A 23,031-nucleotide genomic window follows, 5' to 3' on the forward strand; every position below is an offset into this window, starting at 1 on the left:
ACTAATCTCTAGTGAAAAATTAGCTCTCATAGAGTAAAATTTGTAATTAATTTTACACCAAGTAGTGTTACTAAAACTCTTCCTGTAGTGTTACCTTTACACACAAGTCACTGTTTTGCAGCATGAAAACCTGGTTTTTAATAATGCTTTTACATATAAAACAAGTAAGCAAAAACCACAACTAGATAATACATTTAACAGCTTTATTTTTATGTCAGGCTCAAAATATAAAAACATCTCATGTAGTGTATAAAACACATTAAAACAATGGATTTAGTTTGGCATAAAACGGCAATATGGAATGACATACAGGGAGGAATCTGAAATGCCATACTTCATTTGAAGAAGCAACACAGCTCATTGATGTTCAACACCTTCAGCACCATATTGGGATGCAGTCTGTTCCTAAATGCATGATGATGGTCATCAAAGCACAGGGTTTCCATCAGTTTTCCGCAGAGCAATACAATGCCATCTTTCACAACAATACTTTTGATCTTACAAATAATAAATAAAGTCAGGGCGGTACTCTGTACCATGTGTTATTATCCACTTAGCTGAAAACAAACTGGTAGACAACACAGCTCCAAGCTATTTCTGGACCTTCTTCCAGCTCTCCAAGTGTCACCATCTTTCCTGGTCCTAAAGCTAATCTTTCAAGCCTAAAGTACTCCCAATGCTTTATTTTATTACCATTATATTTATTTTTACTTGTGGTGTCCTGTAAAGGTACGCTCTGTAAGGCTGCATCTTTAGCCTGAGTATGAATCTCAAAAAACACTTCCTCCATTGAGGAGACAAAACTGTTCACAGTAGATTGGCTTAATCCAGCTGCCCTGAGCTGTGCAACAGCAGAGGCACACATATCGAAAGTGCTCTTATTTGACCTTTTCAGATGTTGTGGGTGTTTCTTCTACATTAGTTGACATCACCTCCCGTGTAGTTCTAACTTCTTTAACTGCCACATCAGGCTGTAGATTAACATCAGTGTCAGCCTGTTGGTCAAAATAGTTAAGGTGTTTGGTATTTAAATGTTTTCTAAAACCTGTGGTTTGAATGAACGTGTACATGTTGTGAAGCATAGTGTTGTAAGATGTGCCAAACACAAAATGTGCTTTAAACAGTTCATCAAAAGAACCAAGTGAAGAGGTAGACTTGCATGGTATGGCATTCTTGTCAAGAATAATGAAGAACCGGTGGATGTCATTCTTTTTCACCCCAACAGCCAGGAGGTACGGTTAATAATAATAATAATCCCAGCCTGAAAAAAGTGTTTTTAATAAAGTTGAATCATCATCAACAATATATTTCAATGCATTGATAAAATGTTTGAGTAGACCCAAAAGACAAAAGGGATAACTGTTCTGTGACAAACATTATATATGCTATGAATGTGCTAATCAAAGAAACAACAGCTCACCAATATCAGCATTAACTTCAGTGCCTCCTCAGGTGAGTCAGCTGCCAGCAAGAGTTCTTTCAGGTCACTGGTAGAAGGAAGCTTTCTGCCTTGTTGGATAATCTTTCTTTTGAATGTTGTTGGCCACCTCTCCAGCAACCTGCCTGATACATCCTCACCAAGTGATCATCATCCTCACATCAGTACAAAATCCTGTTCGATCTGTAACAGGGATAGAGAATAGAGAATTATTTCTGCTATCTACAAAATATTAAAATGTGTTTACATTGTCAAAGTAATGACAAATATTCACCAAGCCTTTGATATCTTTGAAACGTGGAGAAACAGACAGTATGTTGCTTGACAGCAGGAGGTCAAGGACCATACTGTGTCGATAAACAAATATCAACTTCATCTTCTTCTTGACTGTGTCTTCATCAGCTGAATGTTTCATCAGAGAGATTGTATCCTTGCACTCATCCTCACTCAGCACCTTCTCTGTAACAAAATGCAACTCTCATCTGACAGTTGGTCCGCCACACTGTTCTTCACTCGATGATCCATCTCCTGGTGCTAGACAATATGAAATACAGCTTTATCAAAACTAATAACAACATTTAATAACCATTATTAATAAAGAACCACAATGTGGAACTGTATTATGTATTTCCACTGAATTATAAATGTTACCTCCAGATGATAATCGCCTCCCTTTAGCAGTGCGTCTCTGTATGGCTTTAATCTTCCAGGCCAAGGACCCAGTGCCACCCTCGCCATCATAATAATGTTCCTTGGAGAGTGACATGTACAGACACTGATAAATGAATAAACAAAATAAGTTATGTAACAATGAACAGTTGATAAGGACATACATTTTAGCAGGATTTAAAATGTTTAAACGCGATTTGGGTTGTATCAGTTATTACTATGAGCTACTTACATAGCCATTTTTGGAGTACAGGCCACTGAGGTAAGGGAAAAAGGTTACAATTCCTCTGGCATGCTTCCTGTAGACAGTAATTTCTTATAGTCAGTGCTCTTCATCGAACTACTGTAAACAGAAAATGTGAATATTAAAACAGTCCCATAAATACCAGTAAAACAGCCTTGCATTGTTATTTCTTACACTGTATGTTACTTTATTTCAGTGTAACAAGGTGTTTCAGCACTTTGGCTGTAGTTTTTAAGCCCTGTACTAAATGAATATTTCACCTACATGAAATATATTCCTCAATACAAAACTAAAATAATTACTAGTACTTTTACCGTTTGTCTGATCTAACTTAGCACTAGGGAGTCAGTATTTTGTTCATCTTTAGTTTAACATACTGAATAGTCTGCTAACCAAAATGGAAAAAGGTAACTTGTGTCAATACTATCATTAGTTAACATCAAGTTAACTCACTACAAATACAAACACTACCATCTTAAGTTCAAACTACTAAAAGAAAACATTACAAACTGAATCCTGGATATTTTGGATATTTTATCAAGTTTATACTGCCTGCTGGTTGTAATCACTGTAACTGTAAAATCGCTAAAGACAGCAGAATTGAAATAAGACAATAACCTTACTGAAAACGACCTCTATAGCTAGGTATCCAAAAAGAAGTGAAAGATGTAACATTAGTGTAAAATTTTAATTAGTTAATGCTTGCCTTACACAATTTAAAATGTAACAATAATAAGCGAATTGCCCCAAAGTTAGCCAAAATGCTAGTTAGCTAGCTAATGTTAATATGTAGCTCCCAACACATGGAGGGTTTCATTTAATGGAATTTCAAACATGCTAGAACACAACACAATCACCACTACACACTGAAATAAATTAACAATCCTTACAGTCTTAGCCAACACTAATTAACAACCTTACGTTAGCATACAGACAGTGTCACATTTGCTTCAGGTACAAAATGAAATATATAATAACCATGGACAAACGGAATGTAACCTGATTTTAACATGCTACTTGTGTTTAAAATGTCAAATCGTTGGTTTAATAAGTGAATATGAACAACTTACCGTGTAACTGATGTGAAGAAAATGGCGCCCTGAAAAATCTTCTTGGTTTGAAAAGCAGTCTGTGGTGGGAGGAGCTTTCTAGAGTAACATTGACATTGGTGTTTTAACTCCGCGAATTATCACCCACACTGGGAGGCGTTTTGCTCCAGCTGTCATTATAATGACTCTATTAGAGTAAATACACTTTAACACTGCTGATTTAACACTGGGAAATTTACTGTGTACCAACACACGCAACACCAATAGAGTGCCAGCAGTGAGTTAGAAAGTCAATAATTAATGTTCATTGTAATAAAAGAACATCAGTGCAACAGTGTTGTTATGTGAGAAGTTATTAATAGTTTCTGAGTGAAGCTCTCAAAATAAGATGGTGTCCTTATTACTTCAATTCAATTCAATTTAATTCAATTTTATTTATATAGCGCCAAATCACAACAAATGTCGCCTCAAGGCGCTTCATAGATACAGAGAAAAGCCCAACAATCATATGACCCCCTATGAGCAAGCACTTTGGCGACAGTGGGAAGGAAAAACTCCCTTTTAACAGGAAGAAACCTCCGGCAGAACCAGGCTCAGGGAGGGTCGGCCATCTGCTGCGACCGGTTGGGGTGAGAGAAGGAAGACAGGATAAAAGACATGCTGTGGAAGAGAGACAGAGATTAATAACAGATACGATTCAATACAGAGAGGGCTGTTAACACATAGTGAGTGAGAAAGGTGACTGGAAAGGAAAAACTCAATGCATCATGGGAATCCCCCGGCAGCCTACATCTATTGCAGCATAACTAAGGGAGGATTCAGGGTCACCTGGTCCAGCCCTAACTATATGCTTTAGCAAAAAGGAAAGTTTTAAGCCTAATCTTAAAAGTAGAGATAGTGTCTGTCTCCCGAATCCAAACTGGAAGCTGGTTCCACAGAAGAGGGGCCTGAAAACTGAAGGCTCTCCCTCCCATTCTACTTTTAAATACTCTAGGAACAACAAGTAGGCCTGCAGAGCGGGAGCGAAGTGCTCTAATAGGGTGATATGGTACTACAAGGTCATTAAGATAAGATGGGGCCTGATTATTTAAGACCTTGTATGTGAGGAGCAGGATTTTGAATTCAATTCTGGATTTAACAGGAAGCCAATGAAGGGAAGCCAAAACAGGAGAAATATGCTCTCTCTTTCTAGTCCCTGTCAGTACTCTTGCTGCAGCATTTTGGATTAACTGAAGGCTTTTCAGTGAGTTTTTTGGACATCCTGATAATAATGAATTGCAGTAGTCCAGCCTGGAAGTAATAAATGCATGAACTAGTTTTTCAGCGTCACTCTGAGACAGGATATTTCTAATTTTAGAGATGTTGCGCAAATGGAAGAACGCAGTCTTACATATTTGTTTAATATGTGCGTTGAAGGACATATCCTGGTCAAAAATGACTCCAAGGTTCCTCACAGTGTTACTGGAGGCCAAGGTAATGCCATCCAGAGTAAGAATCTGGTTAGATACCATATTTCTAAGCTTTTCAGCGCCGAGTACAATGACCTCAGTTTTATCTGAGTTAAGAAGCAGAAAGTTAGTGGCCATCCAAGTCTTTATGTCTTTGAGACATTCCTGCAGTTTAACTAATTGGTGTGTGTTATCTGGCTTCATGGACAGATAGAGCTGGGTGTCATCTGCATAGCAGTGAAAATGTATGCTATGTCTTCTAATGATGCTGCCTAGGGGAAGCATGTATAATGTAAACAGAATTGGTCCTAGCACTGAACCCTGTGGAACTCCATAATTAACCTCAGTGTGTGAAGAGGACTCTCCATTTACATGCACAAATTGGAGTCTATTAGATAGATATGATACAAACCACTGCAGTGCAATATCTGTAATACCTACAGCATGTTCTAATCGCTCTAATAGGATATTATGGTCAACAGTATCGAATGCTGCACTAAGGTCAAGAAGGACAAGCACAGAGATGAGTCCACTGTCAGAGGCCATAAGAAGATCATTTGTAACCTTCACTAAAGCTGTTTCTGTGCTGTGATGAACTCTGAAACCTGACTGAAACTCTTCAAATAAACCATTCCTCTGCAGATGATCTGTTAGCTGTTTGACAACTACTCTTTCAAGGATTTTTGATATGAAAGGAAGGTTGGAGATTGGCCTATAATTAGCTAAGACTGCTGGGTCTAGAGATGGCTTTTTGAGTAAAGGTTTAACTGCAGCCACCTTGAAGGCCTGTGGTACATAGCCGATTATTAGAGATAGGTTGATCATATATAAGATCGAAGAATTAATCAATGGCAGGACTTCTTTGAGCAGTTTTGTAGGAATGGGGTCTAAAAGACACGTTGATGGTTTGGAGGAAGTAATTATTGAAGTTAACTCAGAAAGATTAATTGGAGAAAAAGAGTCTAACTTAACATCAATGGTACTTGTCATGAGGACACAGTCACTATGACAGACAAAACAGGATATAAAATGTCACCACACTAATTCTTTAACATCTATTGTCACAGAACAGATTATTATATATCCAATCATACAGATTAATAAGAAGACACTACATTTGACAGACAGACACAAAGAAGTCAACAATTTGGTTTATATACCCGAACACAGAGAGGCAAGCAGTCACTAGAATAAATGTAGTTTTTAGAAAGCTGACATTAATGCTTAGCATATTTTTCTCTCAGACTGGTAAATGTTGCCCCTCCCTGGTTCAGCTGGTGATAGCTTCTCTTTTATGATAGATGTTATGTGACATGTTGTGTGTGGGTTGTATATGTGTGTTTTAGTTATGGGGAGAAGATAAGTAAGGCATGTCAGTTAAGTAGCTTGTGGGCATAGAAAGGAAACTGTCACTACTGTGATGATGAATGAGAGAGAAAGAAGAGCACCTTTGGGTGGGCAGGTCTGTCTGCCAAAATGCCAGTCACCTAGACAGCATGCGGGGGAGCAAATGCGTGTATTGGTGTGTGTGTGTGTTTCACAAGGGCTTAGAAGGCCCTGCAAAGGGAGCTGTTTTTTTCCTGTCAGGTAGGTTTATACCTTAAATCCCTGTTAAGCAGTCACACTGAGAGTTTTCTGCCTCTGAGATAAAGCCTGATAACACATAGGAACAAACAGAAATTCGCACGGGCAGTCATGTCAGCTTTTTTGACATTATGCACTTTAATCTGTCAGGAGCTTCCTGAAACAGAACAAGAGTAAGTTGTGGTGTGAAAAAGTATATGCCCCCCTCCTGAGTCCTTATTTTTCCATGTTTGTCACAATGTAATGTTTCAAATCATTAAAAAACTGTAAATATTAGCATAGATTCCCTCCCACACACACCACCACCCCCCACCCCCGCACGCGCACACACACACACACACACACACACACACACACACACACACACACACACACACACACACACAAAATGCAGTTCCTAAATGAAGGTGGTAATTATTACAGCAACAAAACTGTAACCAAGCATTGGCAATAACTTTTTTCCCCCTAATAATAAAAGCCTACATTTAAAAACTGCATTTTGTTTTTATTTGTGTTATCTCTGACTAACTTTTAAATTTGTTTGATGATCTGAAACATTTAAGCATGACAAACATACAAAAAACATAACTGGAAGGGGGCAAACACTTTTTCACAGAACTGTAAATGCCAGAAGCAAGCTATTAAATCTGTCTGTAAAAAGGAAGAATGGGATGGATGGTCATGTCCATACCCTAAATGTCATATTAGACAATGACCATAGAAAATCTTATTTTCTATCTACTGATAGAAATTTGAAGGGAAAAATCTAAAAACCCAGGACAAAAAAACCCATTTTAAATCTTTCAGTTAAAAAATGTAAAACATAAGTAAACTAATTTTTCAGCATCACTGTGAGACAAGATGTTTCAATTTTAGAGAAATTGTACAAATGCAAGAAACCAGTACTACATATTATTCATGTCTGTGGGATAAGAAGGAAGAACTAAACTAAAGCAACTGAGAACTAGGTACAATGAGTAATTATTTAAACTGAACTTCAAAATAGCTGGGTAATAGACCCAGGACCATGACACAATGCCATAATTGTAGTAGTAGTAGTAAGCTCAGCATCACAATTATGGCAAAGGTGTAAACCTGATGAGCACCTGGATGAGCACTTCCTTTCCTCAGTGAGAACACTGAAGATGGGTTCTTGCAGCATGCTAGTGACCCAAAACATTCAGTTCAATTCAACTGTAATTATATAGCACCAAATCACAATAACAGTCACCCTACAAGGTAGACCCTACAATAATACATACAGAGAAAAAAAAACAACAATAATATGATCCCCTATGAGCAAGCACTTTGGCAACAGTGGGAAGGAAAAACTCCCTTTTAACAGGAAGAAACCTCCAGCAGAACCAGGCTCAGGGAGAGGCAGCCATCTGCTGTGACCGGTTAGGGTGAGAGAAGTAAGACAGGATAAAAGAAATGCTGTGGAAGTGAGCCATATATTATTAACAAATATGATTCAATGCAGAGAGGTCTATTAACACAAAGTGAGTGAGAAAGGTGACTAAAGAATAATTACTGAATGCATCATGGGAATCCCCCAGCAGCTTATTGCACACCTATTGCAGCATAACTAAGGGAGGATTCAGGGTCACCTGATCCAGCCCTAACTATATGCTTGAGCAAAAAGGAAAATTTTAAGTGTAATCTCAAAAGTAAAGATGATGTCTGTCTCCTAAATCCAAACTGGAAGCTGGTTCCACAGGGGAGGGGCCTGAAAACTGAAGGCTCTGCCCCCCATTCTACTTTTAAATACTCTAGGAAACACTGTTAAATGTTCAGTTTCTATGCCATATGTTAAAACAAGATCTAGAGTGTGATTAAAGTGGTGGGTGGGTTCTTTTACATTTTGACAGAAGCCAATTGAGTCTAGTAACAGATTAAATGCCATGTCGAGGCTGTCATTTTTAGCATCTTCATGGATGTTAAAATCACCCACAATAATTATTTTATCTTAGTTAAGCACTAAATCAGATAAAAAGTCTGAGAAATCAGACAGAAACTCTGTGTAAGGGGTGGATGATAGATGATTACAAATAAGACTGGTTTCTGAGTTTTGCAGCTGGGGTGGACAAGGCTAAGCATCAGGCTTTCAAATGAATTAAAAGTCTGTCTGGGTATTTGGTTGATTAATAGGTTGGTGTGAAAAATTGCTGCCAAGCCAACCCCTCTGCCTGTGCCTTGAGGATTCTGATAGTTAGAATGCCTCGGGGGTATTAATTCATTTAAGCTAATATAATCATCCTGCTGTAACCAGGTTTCTATAAGGCAAAGTAAATCGATTTATTGATCAATTATTAAGTCATGTACCAACAGAGACTTGGAAGAGAGAGACCTAATGTTTAATAATCCACATTTCACTGTTTTACTCTTTGGTGCAGATGTGGATACTGTATTGTTCTTTTTTATGATTTTTTTTAATGTTTAAGTCATTTTTTGCTAGTTTTGAATTAGATTTTTATCTGTTTGGGAGCTGACACAGTCTCTAAGGGGATGAGGTTTTGGTGGGATAACAGGAGAAGAGAAGCTGAAGAGAGACGTGTAAGACTACAACTCTGCTTCCTGGTCCCAACTCTGGATAATCATGTTTTGGTTTAATAAATTTGGCCAGATTTCTATAAATGAGAGCTGCTCCATCCAAAGTGGGATGGATGCCGTCTCTCCTAACAAGACCAGTTTCCTCCAGGAAGTTTTCCAAGTACCTATAAAGCCCAAATCATTTTTGAAGACCACTCAGGTAGCCAGCAATTTAAGGAGGACATGCAGCTAAACATGTCACTCCTGGTCCAATTGGGGAGTGGACCAGAGAAAACTACATCGAGTCCAACATCAGTGTGATTGCAGCCATTCCCCAACTCTCTGTGAATGGTACTCATTGATTGGTGGTCACTGATCACTGGTCACTGATCAATGGTCATGACAATATGCATATTAATGACCATGAAACTGACCTCATGGCCCATTGTTAGTCAGTGGTGCTAGTGTCAGTCATTATGCAAATGTGCTGTTTATAAGGTTGGGGAAACTTGCAGTCAGCTGAGACTGCAGAAGTCACTGAGAGTGACGAAATGTTTCTTCCACTGAAAACCTTACATCCAGATGATCAGAATCAACTTTTGGTGATCTTCTTACCTGGATGATTGAGCATGCATCAAGACAGTGTAAGGTACCATTTCAGTTACTACTAACATCCCAGACAGCAGCTAACGTTAAAGATCAAGTCACTTGGTTTCATGCTAGTCATTGCAAGAGAATTTCAGAACACCAAACCCAAAGTGGTTAAAAAGAGTACTACATTGATGTGTGAGGAAGACATGCTCTACCGCTTTAACCTATGTTGGAACAAAGAGAGAGAGAGATGAAAAAACACAATCCTCTAACAAGGGCTCATCAGTGGAACACAGACAGCACCTGATTAAACAACAAGTCAGATGTGACCTGAAATGTTCCTTGTGTTTTTCAGTTCTGGTGGCACTGGATGTGACTATTCTCATAATTTTTTACACGACAGACATTCCCACGACATCACAAACACAGGAAAAGCTGGCATTAATAATTAAGGCATTCCTTCCAGTAAAGTTTTAAACCTTTACCTAGTCTTATGTCAAAAATAACGTATGAGAACGGCATACCAATTTCACAACCAAATAAATTACCTCAGAAACCTTTGTATCAGACCCTTATTTTCCTGATGCTGATTACAGCTGTAAGATGCTTTGTGATACTGTCCATACTGTAACATGTGACTTATGTTTGCATCAGCCACTAGATGGCACTGTGTTACTGCAGAGTATGTATTTTACCGGCAAGCAAGAAGCACTGGAAAAAATGGAAAAAGAAAATAAAGTGGAATCGGAGCAGAGATTGTCGTGTGCGTGCATTTAATAAGAAGCTTGGTATAAAGACAAAGATAATACATGGTGTCAGAGTAGCGGTTTTCTAAGCAATCCCTCGCAGTCGGACAGCGCAGACATGGAGGCTTACGGCGTTCCCACACCGTGCATGGATTGGGACTCTAGCAATCTGCCCGAGGCATGGCGGCGCCTCAAGCAGCACGCTGAGTTAATGTTCGCTGGTCCTCTTCGGGGGAAGGAGGAAGCAGACAAATGCAGCTACCTTCTTCTATGGGTCGGTGAGAAAGGACGGGATGCAATTAATACAATACAAAATACTACATAGAGTGCACTATACAGGTCATCGGATGTTCCAGATGGGCTTTACATCTTCCAACAACTGCTCACACTGTCAAGGCAATACACCAGACAATTACATCCACGCTCTTTGGTTCTGTCCACCAGTGCAGAAGTTTTGGTGCGGGATATGTGAAGACTTATCAAAGTGTCTGAAATGTAAAATTCCAACCTCCCCTTTAGTGTGATTGTTGGGCAAATTGGATGATGTCACTACAGAAACGAAATACAGTCCACATGGTTTTTACTGCCCTATGCATTGCCAAGAAAACGGTCCTCATGAACTGGAAAAAAAAAAAACTTAATTCTAGCCAATATAGAAACCATCTAATAGATCACATTATTCTTGAGACAGCCTCTGCCAGCACATTAGATCAATCCCTCTGGGCTCCTTTGGTGGGCTCCATCACCTAACGGGGGTGGGGGGTCGTGGTTTGGTCCCGCCTTTGCCATTGTGGTTGATGTGGACAGGCTTAGGGCGTCTGGAGAATCCCTAGGGACGTTATCCCTGGAGGGCTTAACCCAGGGGTTGTGGTCATAACCTGGTTAGTTGCTCTGGTTGCTCTTAGAGGGTGTTCTCCTTGTGGCTGCGTGCAGCAGGGCTGGGGGAGGGTCTGTGCTGGCGGACGTAGGTTACTGGCCTGGTAGGATCCGGGGGAGGCTTGGGGTTCGGGGGTGCTTTGCCTCCGTGCTAGGGTTCTGGCTGGGCCTTGGGGGCTTAGGTCCTTGTTGGTGTGTCGCCGAGGTTGAGGCGGGTGGGTGCAAGGGGGCTCAGCCCTGGTGCAGGGGGCCTCTGGCGCATCAGCCCAACTAGGGGGCTCTTCAACTGACAGGGAGTTTGTTCCATCCTTGCAGGAGTCCACTCTGCAGGTGGGGGAGAGTCATAGGAGAGGTGGAGAATAAACTGAACCTGGGTGTCTACTGTCTTGTGCAGTCTGGGAGATGATTGAATGTTAGGGTGGGTACAGTTTCCTCTGCGGTGGGGTCGGGTGGGCTGCCCCGGGTCCTGTGGGGCTGGGGCTCCTGTGGGGTTCCTGCTGCCGTAGGCCCCGATCTGGATGGACCTGGGCTCCCTTGCCTTGGTGGGTGCCGAAGGACAGGGGTTCCTGCTGGGGTCAGCGGGGGAGCTGGCCCCAGGGAGGGTCATCTTGCTCATCCCTTCTTTTCCTCCCCATCCCCGGCTGCCTCCCTCTTCCCGCTCCAACACACCCACACAAGTAGGGCTTTGGGGTGCGGGTGTGTCACCAGGGAACAGGGGAGGCATCCCCCCCTCTGTCCCCTTCTGGCCACCTGTGCCTCAATTTTATTCCACAACTTAGACATCCACAGTACTCACACTCTCATAACACATACATATAGGGCCTTGAGGGTGGGCACGTTAATGCCGTCCAGTGGACGGTCTGTGTATTCAACCCCACCTCGGGCACTGGTGCCCACCTCTCAATTTTAAATCCATGTAGACATTGAGGGTTCTCGGGAGGGGCTGTGCTAACACCTGCTGCTCTCTGGCAGCAACACCATGCTCTCCCGTGTTTTAAATGCACCTTAGAACAACACACAGCAACACTACACATGAGCGAGAGGAGGGAGGTTTGGGGTCTTCACACACCCCTGTTCTCTGCTGGCCATCGGGGCGGGGGGGCTGGGAGGAGGTGTTGGCCGTCCGATTGGGATCTGCTGCTGCGGATCCTGGGGCGGTCTGCTTGCCTCCACCCCGGGAGAAAGGGTAACATCTCCTGGTGATAGGTGCCGTTTCCCCCTCCAGGGGCAAGGGTACCTGGACCTGGGGTATAGAGTTTGTTTGAGGAGTGTGATTGTGTGTACAGTGTCCATGTATGTCTATCCGTCTATACGTTGGGTGAGTGCTGAGTATTTGTATATGTGTGCATGAGGGTGGGAATGCATGTTTGTGTCTGACAAACATATATATATGTCAGGTCGGGTCTTACACTCCACCTCTCTGGGAACTCCCAGGCCCTCCAAAGGCCTATCTCCCCTCACCACACTCCCTGCCGGTAACTGATGCCCTCAGGGGTCGGTGCGTTGGTGGTTCTTGGTGTCCGGGGCTGGGCGCTCAGGTATGTACCAGCTCACTCCCGGTGACTACTTGGCGGGGCCTGGTGCCTGTTGCCCGGTCAGGCCTCCTCCAGGGCAAAGGGGGCCCTCGGGTCTCCGGCCTCTAGGCCTGCGGCTCGGTTCACTCTGGCACAGTTGGCTGCCGGCAGAGCCGGCGGGCACGCCACTGCAGCCCCCTCTGGCTTCTGCTCCGTGGCTACTGGGTGACCCCTCATCTGGGGCTCTACTCAGCTCTTCCCAGGAGGGTGGCACTGATGCCCCTCCGGTGGTCCTCCTTGGGTTCTCGCACTCTGGGGCCTCTGGATGTCTGGAGCCTGGATCTCCTCCATGCCTGCTTCATGCCCTGGGGGACAGGGCTATGGCTCTCTACATCCTCTAGCAGACATGGGGAAACCTTTTGAGTCCAAGCGCACTGATCCACACAGGTGTGCACACGGGTGTTCACTGTTCATAGACATAAACTACACCTTTATTGGCTGCTATTTCCAAGCACATTGTGCGCTGTTGGTCCTGCTTGCTACACAACAACATTCAATATTTAGTATTTACTGCTGTTTACACTTAGCTAGATTAACGTGATGGTGTTGTGTTTAGTATGTTGCTCTGTTTTCTTTTTTGCTTGTTTTCTCTTCTTTTTCTCTCAACAGGTGATCCAGGATATTTTTTTTTCTCTTCTTTCTCTTTTTAAGTGCCCTTTCTCACTGTCCCTCTTCCCTTCTTTTTTTCTTTTCTTTCATCTTTCTTTCTCCCTTCCCTATCCCTCAGTCATGTCTGTCCCGTCTGTAACAACTGAAAATAAAATAAAATAAATAATAACAACAAAGGTTGATCAAATGGACCAATACGGCAAGGCCGTTATGATCCATTTGGCAAAGTAAATCCATTGGGTATCCTTGTTGGTCTTCAGACAACCATTCTGACGTCTAAAGAACCAAATGGGACAGGCAAAAAAAAAAAGAGAAAGGGGATGTCTACAACACGTGGACGCTCACTGCAGACAACTCCCAAAAGCTTCAAACGTACTACGATAAGTACACTGATTAATAATAATAATAATAATGGATTGGATTTATATAGCGCTTTTCAAGGCACCCAAAGCGCTTTACAATTCCACTATTCATTCACTCTCGCATTCACACACTGGTGGAGGCAAGCTACGGTTGTAGCCACAGCTGCCCTGGGGCAGACTGACAGAAGCGAGGCTGCCATATTGCGCCATCGGCGCCTCTGGCCAACACCAGTAGGCGGTAGGGTAAAGTGTCTTGCCCAAGGACACAACGACCAGGACAGAGAGCCCAGGGATCGAACCGGTGACCTACCGGTTACAGATACGCTTCCCAACCCCCCTGAGCCATGGTCGCCCGTGATTACATCACACCGAAAGCTAACCCAATCTACGCCAGATATAAGTTCCATGAAAAGATGCAGGGTAAAAATGAGGCATTTGAACAGTTTATTACAGAATCTTGTTAACACAAGCGCCCCACCTGTATTAGCAATGAAAGCTTGCCGTGACCTAAACCTGGTCAGCATCGTGATGGCAGTGACGGAGGAAAGAGACAAGACAACTAACAGTTCGCAGGCAATACTAGACGAGTATGCTGACATATTTAAAGGTAGAATTTCCTGGTGAATGCAGTTTCCATGTAAACCCAGACGTTGCACCCACAGTCAGCCCACCTCGTTGGATTCCCATCGCTCTGCGAGCCCGACTCAAAGACAAGCTCGACAGCATGGAAAGGAATCAAATCATATTCAAGGTCACAGGTCCTACAGACTGGGTGAATGCACTTGTTGTCGTGGAAAAACCCAAGACAGGCAGACTCAGAGTATGTTTGGACCCCAGACCCCTCAACAGGGCTATACAAAGACACCATTACCCTCTACCCACCTTGGAGGATGTCACCACAAAACTTGCTGGGGCCAAGTATTTTAGTGTTTTGGACGCCAGATCAGGCTACTGGGCCAATAAGCTAAGCCACAAATCATCTCTGTTAACCACATTTAATACTGTGTTTGGCAGGTACCGCTTCCTCAGGCTGCCAGTCGGCATAATCTCAGCCCAGGATGAGTTCCAGTGATGCGTGGATGAGACCTACGAGGGCCTGAGGGGCGTGGCAGCCATAGTGGATGACGTGTTGGTCTTTGGAGGAACCAAACAGGAGCATGACGACAACCTGAGGGCCATGCTGCAGCACAGCAGGGAGAGAGGTGTAAAACTGAACCCAGACAAGTGCACCATCTGCGTCAAAGAGGTCAGTTATTTCGGTCACCCATTGTCACATGAAGGACTAAAACCAGATCTACAAAAAGTAAAAGCAGTCCAAGACATTGCGCCCCCACAGAACAGGGCATAACTGGAAACAGTGCTGGGGAGGGTTAATTATTTAGCAAGATTTGCCCCACACTTGTCAGAGATAAACGCACCACTCCGCCAGCTGTTAAAGCAGGGCAGTGAGTTTGTATGGGACAAGAACCATAACAGATCCTTTCAGCAAATGAAGGAGCTGATCACTAGAGAACCAGGCCCAGTTCTCTCCTTCTTCAACCCCAAGAATGCGCTATGACTCCAGGTCGACGCATCCAAAAGTAGCCTCGGTGCTGTGATGCTGCAGGACGGCAAGCCAGTCGCCTACGCATCCAAGTCACTTAACAGCACCGAGCAGAACTATGCCCAAATAGAAAAGGAGCTGTATGCTGTTCTCTTTGGCCGCAAGCGGTTCCACAAGTACATGTACGGTCGACATGTGTCCATTGAATCGGACCACAAGCCACTAGAGTCCATACTCAAAAAAACACTAGCATCAGCACCACCATGGCTACAGAGGATGATACTACAGCTGCAAAAGTACAACATCAGCATCATCCACAAGCCAGGGAAAGATCCCGGTAGCCGACACGCTCTCCCGGAAATCCATAGTTCCACGATAAATCACTATGTGACGGAATGGATGCGCAGATCCACACAGTCCTCAGCAACATGCCTGTCAGTGATCAGAGACTCTCAGAGATAAGAAACGAAACAGGCCAGGACCCTCAGCTCAACACTCTGAGAAGGACCACATTGAGTGGATGGCCGGATAAAAAGTCTCAATGTCCGCCTGACATCCAGGAGTTTTGGAACCACAGGGATGAGATCTCACTGATACATGGGATCATGTTTAAAGGAGAGAAAATGATCATCCCAAAAAGGCTCAGAAAGGACATGATAGATCGGATTCATTCCAGCCATATGGGCATAGAAAAGAGTAAAAACAGAGCTAGAGACCTTCTGTTTTGGCCAGGCATGGGAAAGCAGATTGAGGAAGCAGTCGGAGCCTGCAGCACATGCCAAGAGAGACAAACTGCTAACCCCAAGGAACCCCTGCTGTCACATGCAATACCAGAAAGACCGTGGCAGGTTATAGCAACCGATCTGTTTACTTGGAACTCGGAAGACTACATCATCATTGTAGATTACTATAGTAGATTCTTCGAGTTGGAAAGACGGCACAGCTGCACTGCAGAAGCATTGATCTGCAAACTATAGTCAGCCATGGCCAGGGTATGGTATTCCAGAGTCAGTGATTAGTGACAGCAGCCCGTGCTATGCTTCAAGTAAGTTCCAACAGTTCGCAAAGTCATGGAGTTTCACCCACACCACTACTAGCCCCCATTACGCACAGAGCAACGGCCTAGCCGAAAAGACTGTCCAGGTAGCAAAAAAACTACTGGACAGTGAATAAAGTGAAGATATATATAATTTTAAATGTTTTTCGTTTTTAACTTTTAGAATGCCTACAAAACAGCTAAGGCTGTTTCATTTTCAAATTCATGATGTGTTTACTTAAAATCCAGATCTGTAAGCACTGATGTTTTAGAAAGTTTTTATTATTATTATTGATATTTGTTATTGAGTTTTATTGATACCCATTAAAAATACTTGGTATGTGACAGGAACTTTCTTGAACAAAGGATGCATGTGTGAAAATTAGAAAGAACGGGTCTAAAAAGTGCCAGCAAGCTGTATTCCGGCATTATTAATATCAGCAGGTACCTATATGACTGAGAAAATTACTCAGTAATAAGTAAGCTTTTATCAACACAAGTATAAAGGAGCTGCTTATTATTTTCTGCATTAATGCTGTTATGACAACTTTTTCATGCATACTGATCCCTTTGTAAAGGTTTTGTGCAGTGAATGTCAGAATGAATTAGTTTATTAAATGTTTGTTCAAAAGTTATTTTGTTTTTCCATGGCATACAGTGGCAGTGAAGGACAACTAGTAATTGTAGTTTACCAGCATAATTTGTGAAAATAGGACCACTAAGCTCAAAGAGAAAAGCATGAGGAACTCTACCCAGGAAAAGTATTTAAAAGTTATTCTTGTTAGTTAATCTGAAGTAGTAGGACTCACTCTGGCCGTACTGACTGTACTGATAGCCGGCAGCAGCCACAGATGGGTCCATGCTGTAGCTGGTGGTGCTGTATGTGGGGGGACAGTAGGACTGGGAAGAGGGAAGACTGTCCACCATCTTAATGGAGGCCTCAGCTGAACGCTGGCTGCAGCTGGCTGAAATACTGTTGGATGAAGTAGAGTCCAGAGGGCTGTGGAGAGGTGAGATTGGGAAATCGTGCTGTGTTTGTGAGGACACACCACTGGCGTTACCCAGGATGCTCATAACCTGCAAATAAAGAGAAGATGCATCAGAATTTACCACAGGCAACAGAGCAAAATATCTTAAGGACCACTAGCTTATGCATAAGAATAATTCTTAATCATCCTGATGAATACCTAAGCTTTAATTTGTTGCCACCAAAAGGTTATTGGTTCTCACAAGATATGCTGTCACATGATTTGTCAAAGTTCTTTCTCTCTGCAGGTCACAGATAAAGGCACAAAATACAGTTTATAAAGTTGCATGTTTAGTGTGGTTTTATTATTAGCTTATATATATATATATAAGCTCACACCATGGCGAGGCCTCTTTCATCTCATCCATCCACAGTTCACAAGAACAGCTATTCCTCTTAGACCATTTGTCAGAATTTAATCAAACTTATAATCAATAATCACATAATAGATCTTCATCCAAAATATCCTCAAGGTCAAGGGCATTTTTTCCATTTTCATAGCATGATGTCCATCCACAATAAAAGCAAATTCTTGTCCCTGATGTAGTGAACAATATTAAAAATCATCATATCTTTGCTTTTTGCAAATTTCTCTCAATATCTGCACAGGGAGGAAGACCCTGGAGCACTCATATCCAGTTTGACCTTCCCATATTTCTCATAAGTTGTAGACATGTTTCAGAGCATAGATAGAAATTATCTGAATAGGATTACACAGACATACAGTGGTTAGCACTGTCACCTCACCACAAGAAGGCCCTGAGTTTGACTGCTAGTCGGGACCCTTCTTTGCATATTCTCCCCGTGTCTTTGTGGTTTCTCTCTGTTTTTTCTCCCACGGTCCAAAGACATGCATGTCACTTAATTGGTGGAATCGGCTCTAAGTGTGAATAGTGTCCTGTTTCTATATGTTAGACCCATGACAGACTAGCAACCTGTCCATGGTATACTATGGATGGACATTTAAATCATAATCAATCAACATAACCGCTATTGTGACCATCCTACTAAATAGGTTTACTGAACAAGTATAAACAAACCACTGGAATTCCATATATGTGTCTAGAAGAATATAAACCTAGTGGGAGATATTGTAACCTGTAAACTACATGTTACTACTGAATTTAACAACGCACACCAACAAATAATCATTATGTACAATTTAGACAGGACACATACATACAGTACAAGATTCATCTGGAAATTCTAACAATGTGATTCTTTTTTTTTTTTACTTCTAAGAAGCAACATTCACGCAAGCATAAAATGGTTTAACGTCTTTAATGTGAATCTCATAAGCTTTTCGAATAAGGCAATTTCATATCAGAAGAATCATTCTTCACTTTAGCTTGGACAATTTTGGCTCGGTTAGCTCCTGCAGCTACTAGTAAAAAAAATATAAGTTGAAAAACCTTAACATATTAAACATACCCAGAAAGGTAGGTTCTCACATCTGCACTTCTTTTGCACTTCAGACCCAGCGACACACTCAGACAAAAATTGTTTATCCCAGGTGTGAAACTCCCAAACATAAGCCAAAACAACATAGTGTATGCTGTACCATGCAGCGAGGAGTGCTCAGACCTCTACATTGGAGAAACCAAACAGCCACTTCATAAATGCATGATACGACATAGAAGAGCCACCTCGACAGGTCAAGACTCAGCTGTAAATCTGAATCTAAAGAATAAGCATCACTCTTTCAAGTATACCAATGTTTACGGTTTGGACAAAAAAGACAGATGGTTTGAAAGAGGAGTTAAAGAGGCTATGTCCACTGTGGATTCCGATCTTTGAACAGAGGGGGTCGCTTACAACACCAAATGTCTGCCGCCTGCAATGCGGTTTTGTGATCCATTCCCAGGTGCATCAGGTGATCGCAAAAGATCGCATGATAGGCTGAGGCAATGTCTCACGATGGTTTCACCCAAAACCTCTGCTGATAACGATCCATGTGTTTTTACACACCAGATCGTATTTGATATTTTAATTCAAAACACACAACAGCAGCTCAACACACTTATGTTAAGAGTCTTTATAAAGACACAATGTAAGATGTAGAAATAAATGGCTACTCTATCATACTTAGACTGTTGGCACTGGAAGCTGCTTGAAAGCCTTAAGTTGCTCCTCCATTATTATCTATTCATAATGTGCCTTGATAATACACATGTGAGGAAAAAGCGCACACACAAAAATAGGATAATCAAAAAAGTGGAATCAGTTTCTTTCAGCTCAATGTTGAAATGGATCAACTCACGAAGAAGAGTTGTGAAAAGATAAGCATGAATAGGTTGGACTAATGGGAACTGAACATTAGAAATGGCCCACCATAATGACTTCAAAACTTTTTACCACATCATCATCAAGTAGACTGAAGTAAAAAAAAATAAGGTTGATGTCTCGACAAAGATAAAAATGTGAATCTCGTGATTCCCAAAGAATGAAAGGTGGACCCAAGCATCCCCTCTGACTTTGAGAGACAAGACATTAACTTTGCAGACAAAGCCCAGGAGAAGCTATGGCAGAAACATGGCAGAAGGGTTTGTAATGCTATATAATAAGTAGTGTTGAACTAAAATAGTCCTAGAAGATTAGCAGAGAAGAGCTTTAGTCAAGATTCTGAACAAAGGCAAACATCTGAAATGGCTCCAGGGAGGGGGTACTTTGCCTACTTTGCCACCCCCAATCCTTCCCTCCCCATCCCCAACTGCCTCCCTCTTCCTGCTCCATCACACCACCACAGATGCAGGCCTTTGAGGTACAGATGTGTCATTGAAGTGCAGGAGAGGCATTGCTTTCCCTTTCGGGTGGGCACACTAAACAGCGTCCAGAGGACAGTCTGTTTATTCAGCCTCACGTCTGGTGCTGGTGCCCACCTCTAAATACATTTAGACATTGTTCTCTTGAGGGGCTGTGCTGATACCAGCTGCTTTCTGGCAGAGAGTATCATGCCCCTTCCATGTTTTAAATGCACTTTAGAACAGAAAGCTGCAACACCACATACGAGCGGCCAGAGTGAGATATGGGGTTTTCACACTCCTGTTCTCTGTTCGCCATCTGGGGTGGGGGGCCGGGAGGAGGAGTTGGCGGTCTGATCGGGGTCTGAAATGCTGGGCTTCCCTGCTGCTGCCCGACCGGGGGCAGTCTGTGTGGTGGAAGCAAAACAGCAAAAGTAAGAGGGAATTCATGATGAGGTTTATGTGAAACAAAATGTAAAGCGAAGTGTGAAGAGTAGTTTGGACTTCTTTGGTGCTGGTCAAATTTGATTGGAGAGTGATGAAACCTGCAGCATCAGAATCTAGCGCAAAAAAAGACGTAAACACAAAGCACGGACCCGACACATCAGAATCAGAATCACTGATTCTGATGCGTCTGGTCTTGTCTCCACCTGGACCTGGGGGGTATAAAATATGTTTGAGGAGTGTGTTTATTTCTGTTTTTCTCCATATTGGACGACTATTGACTGTTGACTATTTGTATATGTATGCATGAGGGTGGGAAGGCATGTTTGTGTCTGTGTTTGCCTGTTTATGTCTTTGTACCAGGTCGGGTCTTAAACTCCACTTCTCTGGGAACATCTCAGGCCCCCTCAGGTGTGTCACCCCCCACCGCACACCTGGCTGATGTCCCCACTTGTCGGGTGCGTTAGTGGTTCTCGGTGTCCAGGTCTGGGTGGTGGAGTGTGTACTGGCTCACTCCCGGCGGCTTCTTGGCAGTGCCTGGTGCCCGTGGCTCAGTTGGGCCCCTTCTGGGGGGTGGGGGACCCTCGGATCTTGGGTCTCTGGCCCACCGCAGCCTCCTGTGGCTTCTGCACCGTAGCTGCTGGGTGACCCGCCTCAGCTCTTCTCTAGGGTGGTGGTGCGGCTGCCCCTCCAGTTTTCATCCTTGGGCTCTCGTGCCTCCAGATGTGTGTGCACAGGTGTTCACAGACACATACTATTTTCCTTGGCTGCTGCCTCTAAGCATATCGAGCATTGTCAGTCTTGTGTGCCACTCAGCATTCAATATTTATTATTCACTGTTATTCATAGGTTGTTGCTGTGGTTTCCCTACTGTGTTTTTTTATTTTTCTTGTTTTCTTTTTTCCAGCAGATTATGATTTTTAGTGTCTTTTCTCTCTGTCTCTCTTCCCCTCTGTTTTTCTTTCTCTCTCCTTTTCTTGAACTTCCGTCTACGTCTTTTTCTTGCCTACCCCCTGGTCCTGTCTGTTCCAATTGTAATAACTTAAAAGTTTGAAAAAAATATGTTTTTGAACAAATCAATAAACCAGTCAATTAATGATAAAGATCAATTAAGTGGACCAGTATGGCAAAGCCTTAATGATCTACTTGGGAAAATCAAATCTGTTGGGGATTTTTATTGGGCTTTAGACAATAATTCTGATTGCTACTGCCGGACGGGACAGGCAAAAAAGAAGAAAAGAAAAGAAATGTCGGTACAGATACTATATTGGAATGAGATTATTCAATATATTGTTTCTCCACTGAAGAACACTGAGAAATTTAATTTGACTTTGTGAACATCACACCAGTTTTATGTCATGGTAATTGTTCTAGCCAAAGAACAACTATTTTATGCTACATTTACACTCATTCATGCTTTACTATAATGCACCACTTACTGTCAGGTTAAATGTTTGTTGTGAGCAGATATAGCAATTGTGATTAAGGCTAGTGTTGCTTGTGTTGATAATATCTAACACAGTCTTCCTTTGAATCATAGTCAGGTAGAGTTGGATGTCTCGAGACCGGTCTTGGTCTCGGTCTTGGTCTCGATGGACTTTTGTCTTGGTCTCGGTCTTGGTCTCGCTGTCTCGGTCTTGCTCTCTCAAATCGACATAGTGTTCGGGAGATTTGGAGTCAACCATCAGCGGAGCGGGGGGTGTCTTACTGGGCTTAAGCCCGGGTCATTTTTTCAGAAGCATGGGGTTTTTTGGAGTGTAATTTGTTTGTTAGATGCCTGACTGACAACTGTATAAAACAAAAACAACACACGAAGCACAGAGCGCACCGTCGTAAATTCCCCCTGATTTTGGTATGATCCGAGCTTTGGCACTAGGCGACTGAGCACAGCACCCATGTGAGCGAGGGGGGAGAAGCTGCTGCCTGCGAGTTTGCTGCAGAGGAGAGCTTAAGTTTGACCAGGTACCAACGGAAATCATTCGTACTGAACTAATAATAATAATGTAAATATGACGGTGTATCACAAAAGATTGATATCAAACTGATCACTTGGTTGCGTTACTTACTCTTCGAGTGAATCAACAAATGGATAAATAAAAAGCCGAACGACAATGCTGATTTTTTTAGAGAGTCTTAGCTTACATCTCATATTTTCAGTTGTTACCCTCCACGGCTAAACAAACTCTCTAAATCGGTTTCAGTTGTGTACTGATGAACACAACAATGGACATAAGGAGCTTCTTTCAAAGAAAAAACTCAAGTAGATGTTATTTTATATATTATGCTTTGTATGTTGTTCAGTATATCTATGCAAAACAAGAGGAATTTCAATACACAGCAGTATATTCAAAGTTGAAACCAGATATTTACATACACTTTAGGGAGAAAACATAAAACCTTTTTTTTACTGTTAAACATCAATTTAGAGTAAACTTTTGTTTTAGATAAATAAATGTTGTAATGTCTTTTGAATTAGTTAAATGTCAGAATAAAAAGAGGGAGCTGTCTATTTTAATCA

The 23,031-nt window shown here is 42.4% G+C and overlaps 1 protein-coding gene across 3 annotated transcripts in view; it reads right to left on the minus strand.

Annotated features, from left to right (window-relative positions):
* Window positions 1–23,031, minus strand: part of LOC102788973 (paired box protein Pax-7-like) — a 115,853-nt gene that overhangs the window by 22,324 nt on the left and 70,498 nt on the right. For all 3 annotated transcript variants that reach the window (XM_035915017.2, XM_006807157.3, XM_006807156.3), the window contains one exon: window positions 17,111–17,378. In XM_035915017.2, coding sequence (XP_035770910.2) covers window positions 17,111–17,378 — 268 coding nt within the window. The remainder of the gene's footprint in view (window positions 1–17,110; window positions 17,379–23,031) is intronic.

Source organism: Neolamprologus brichardi, chromosome 20, assembly GCF_056152115.1.
Source record: "Neolamprologus brichardi isolate AB-2024 chromosome 20, ASM5615211v1, whole genome shotgun sequence".
Classification (NCBI taxonomy): domain Eukaryota; kingdom Metazoa; phylum Chordata; class Actinopteri; order Cichliformes; family Cichlidae; genus Neolamprologus; species Neolamprologus brichardi.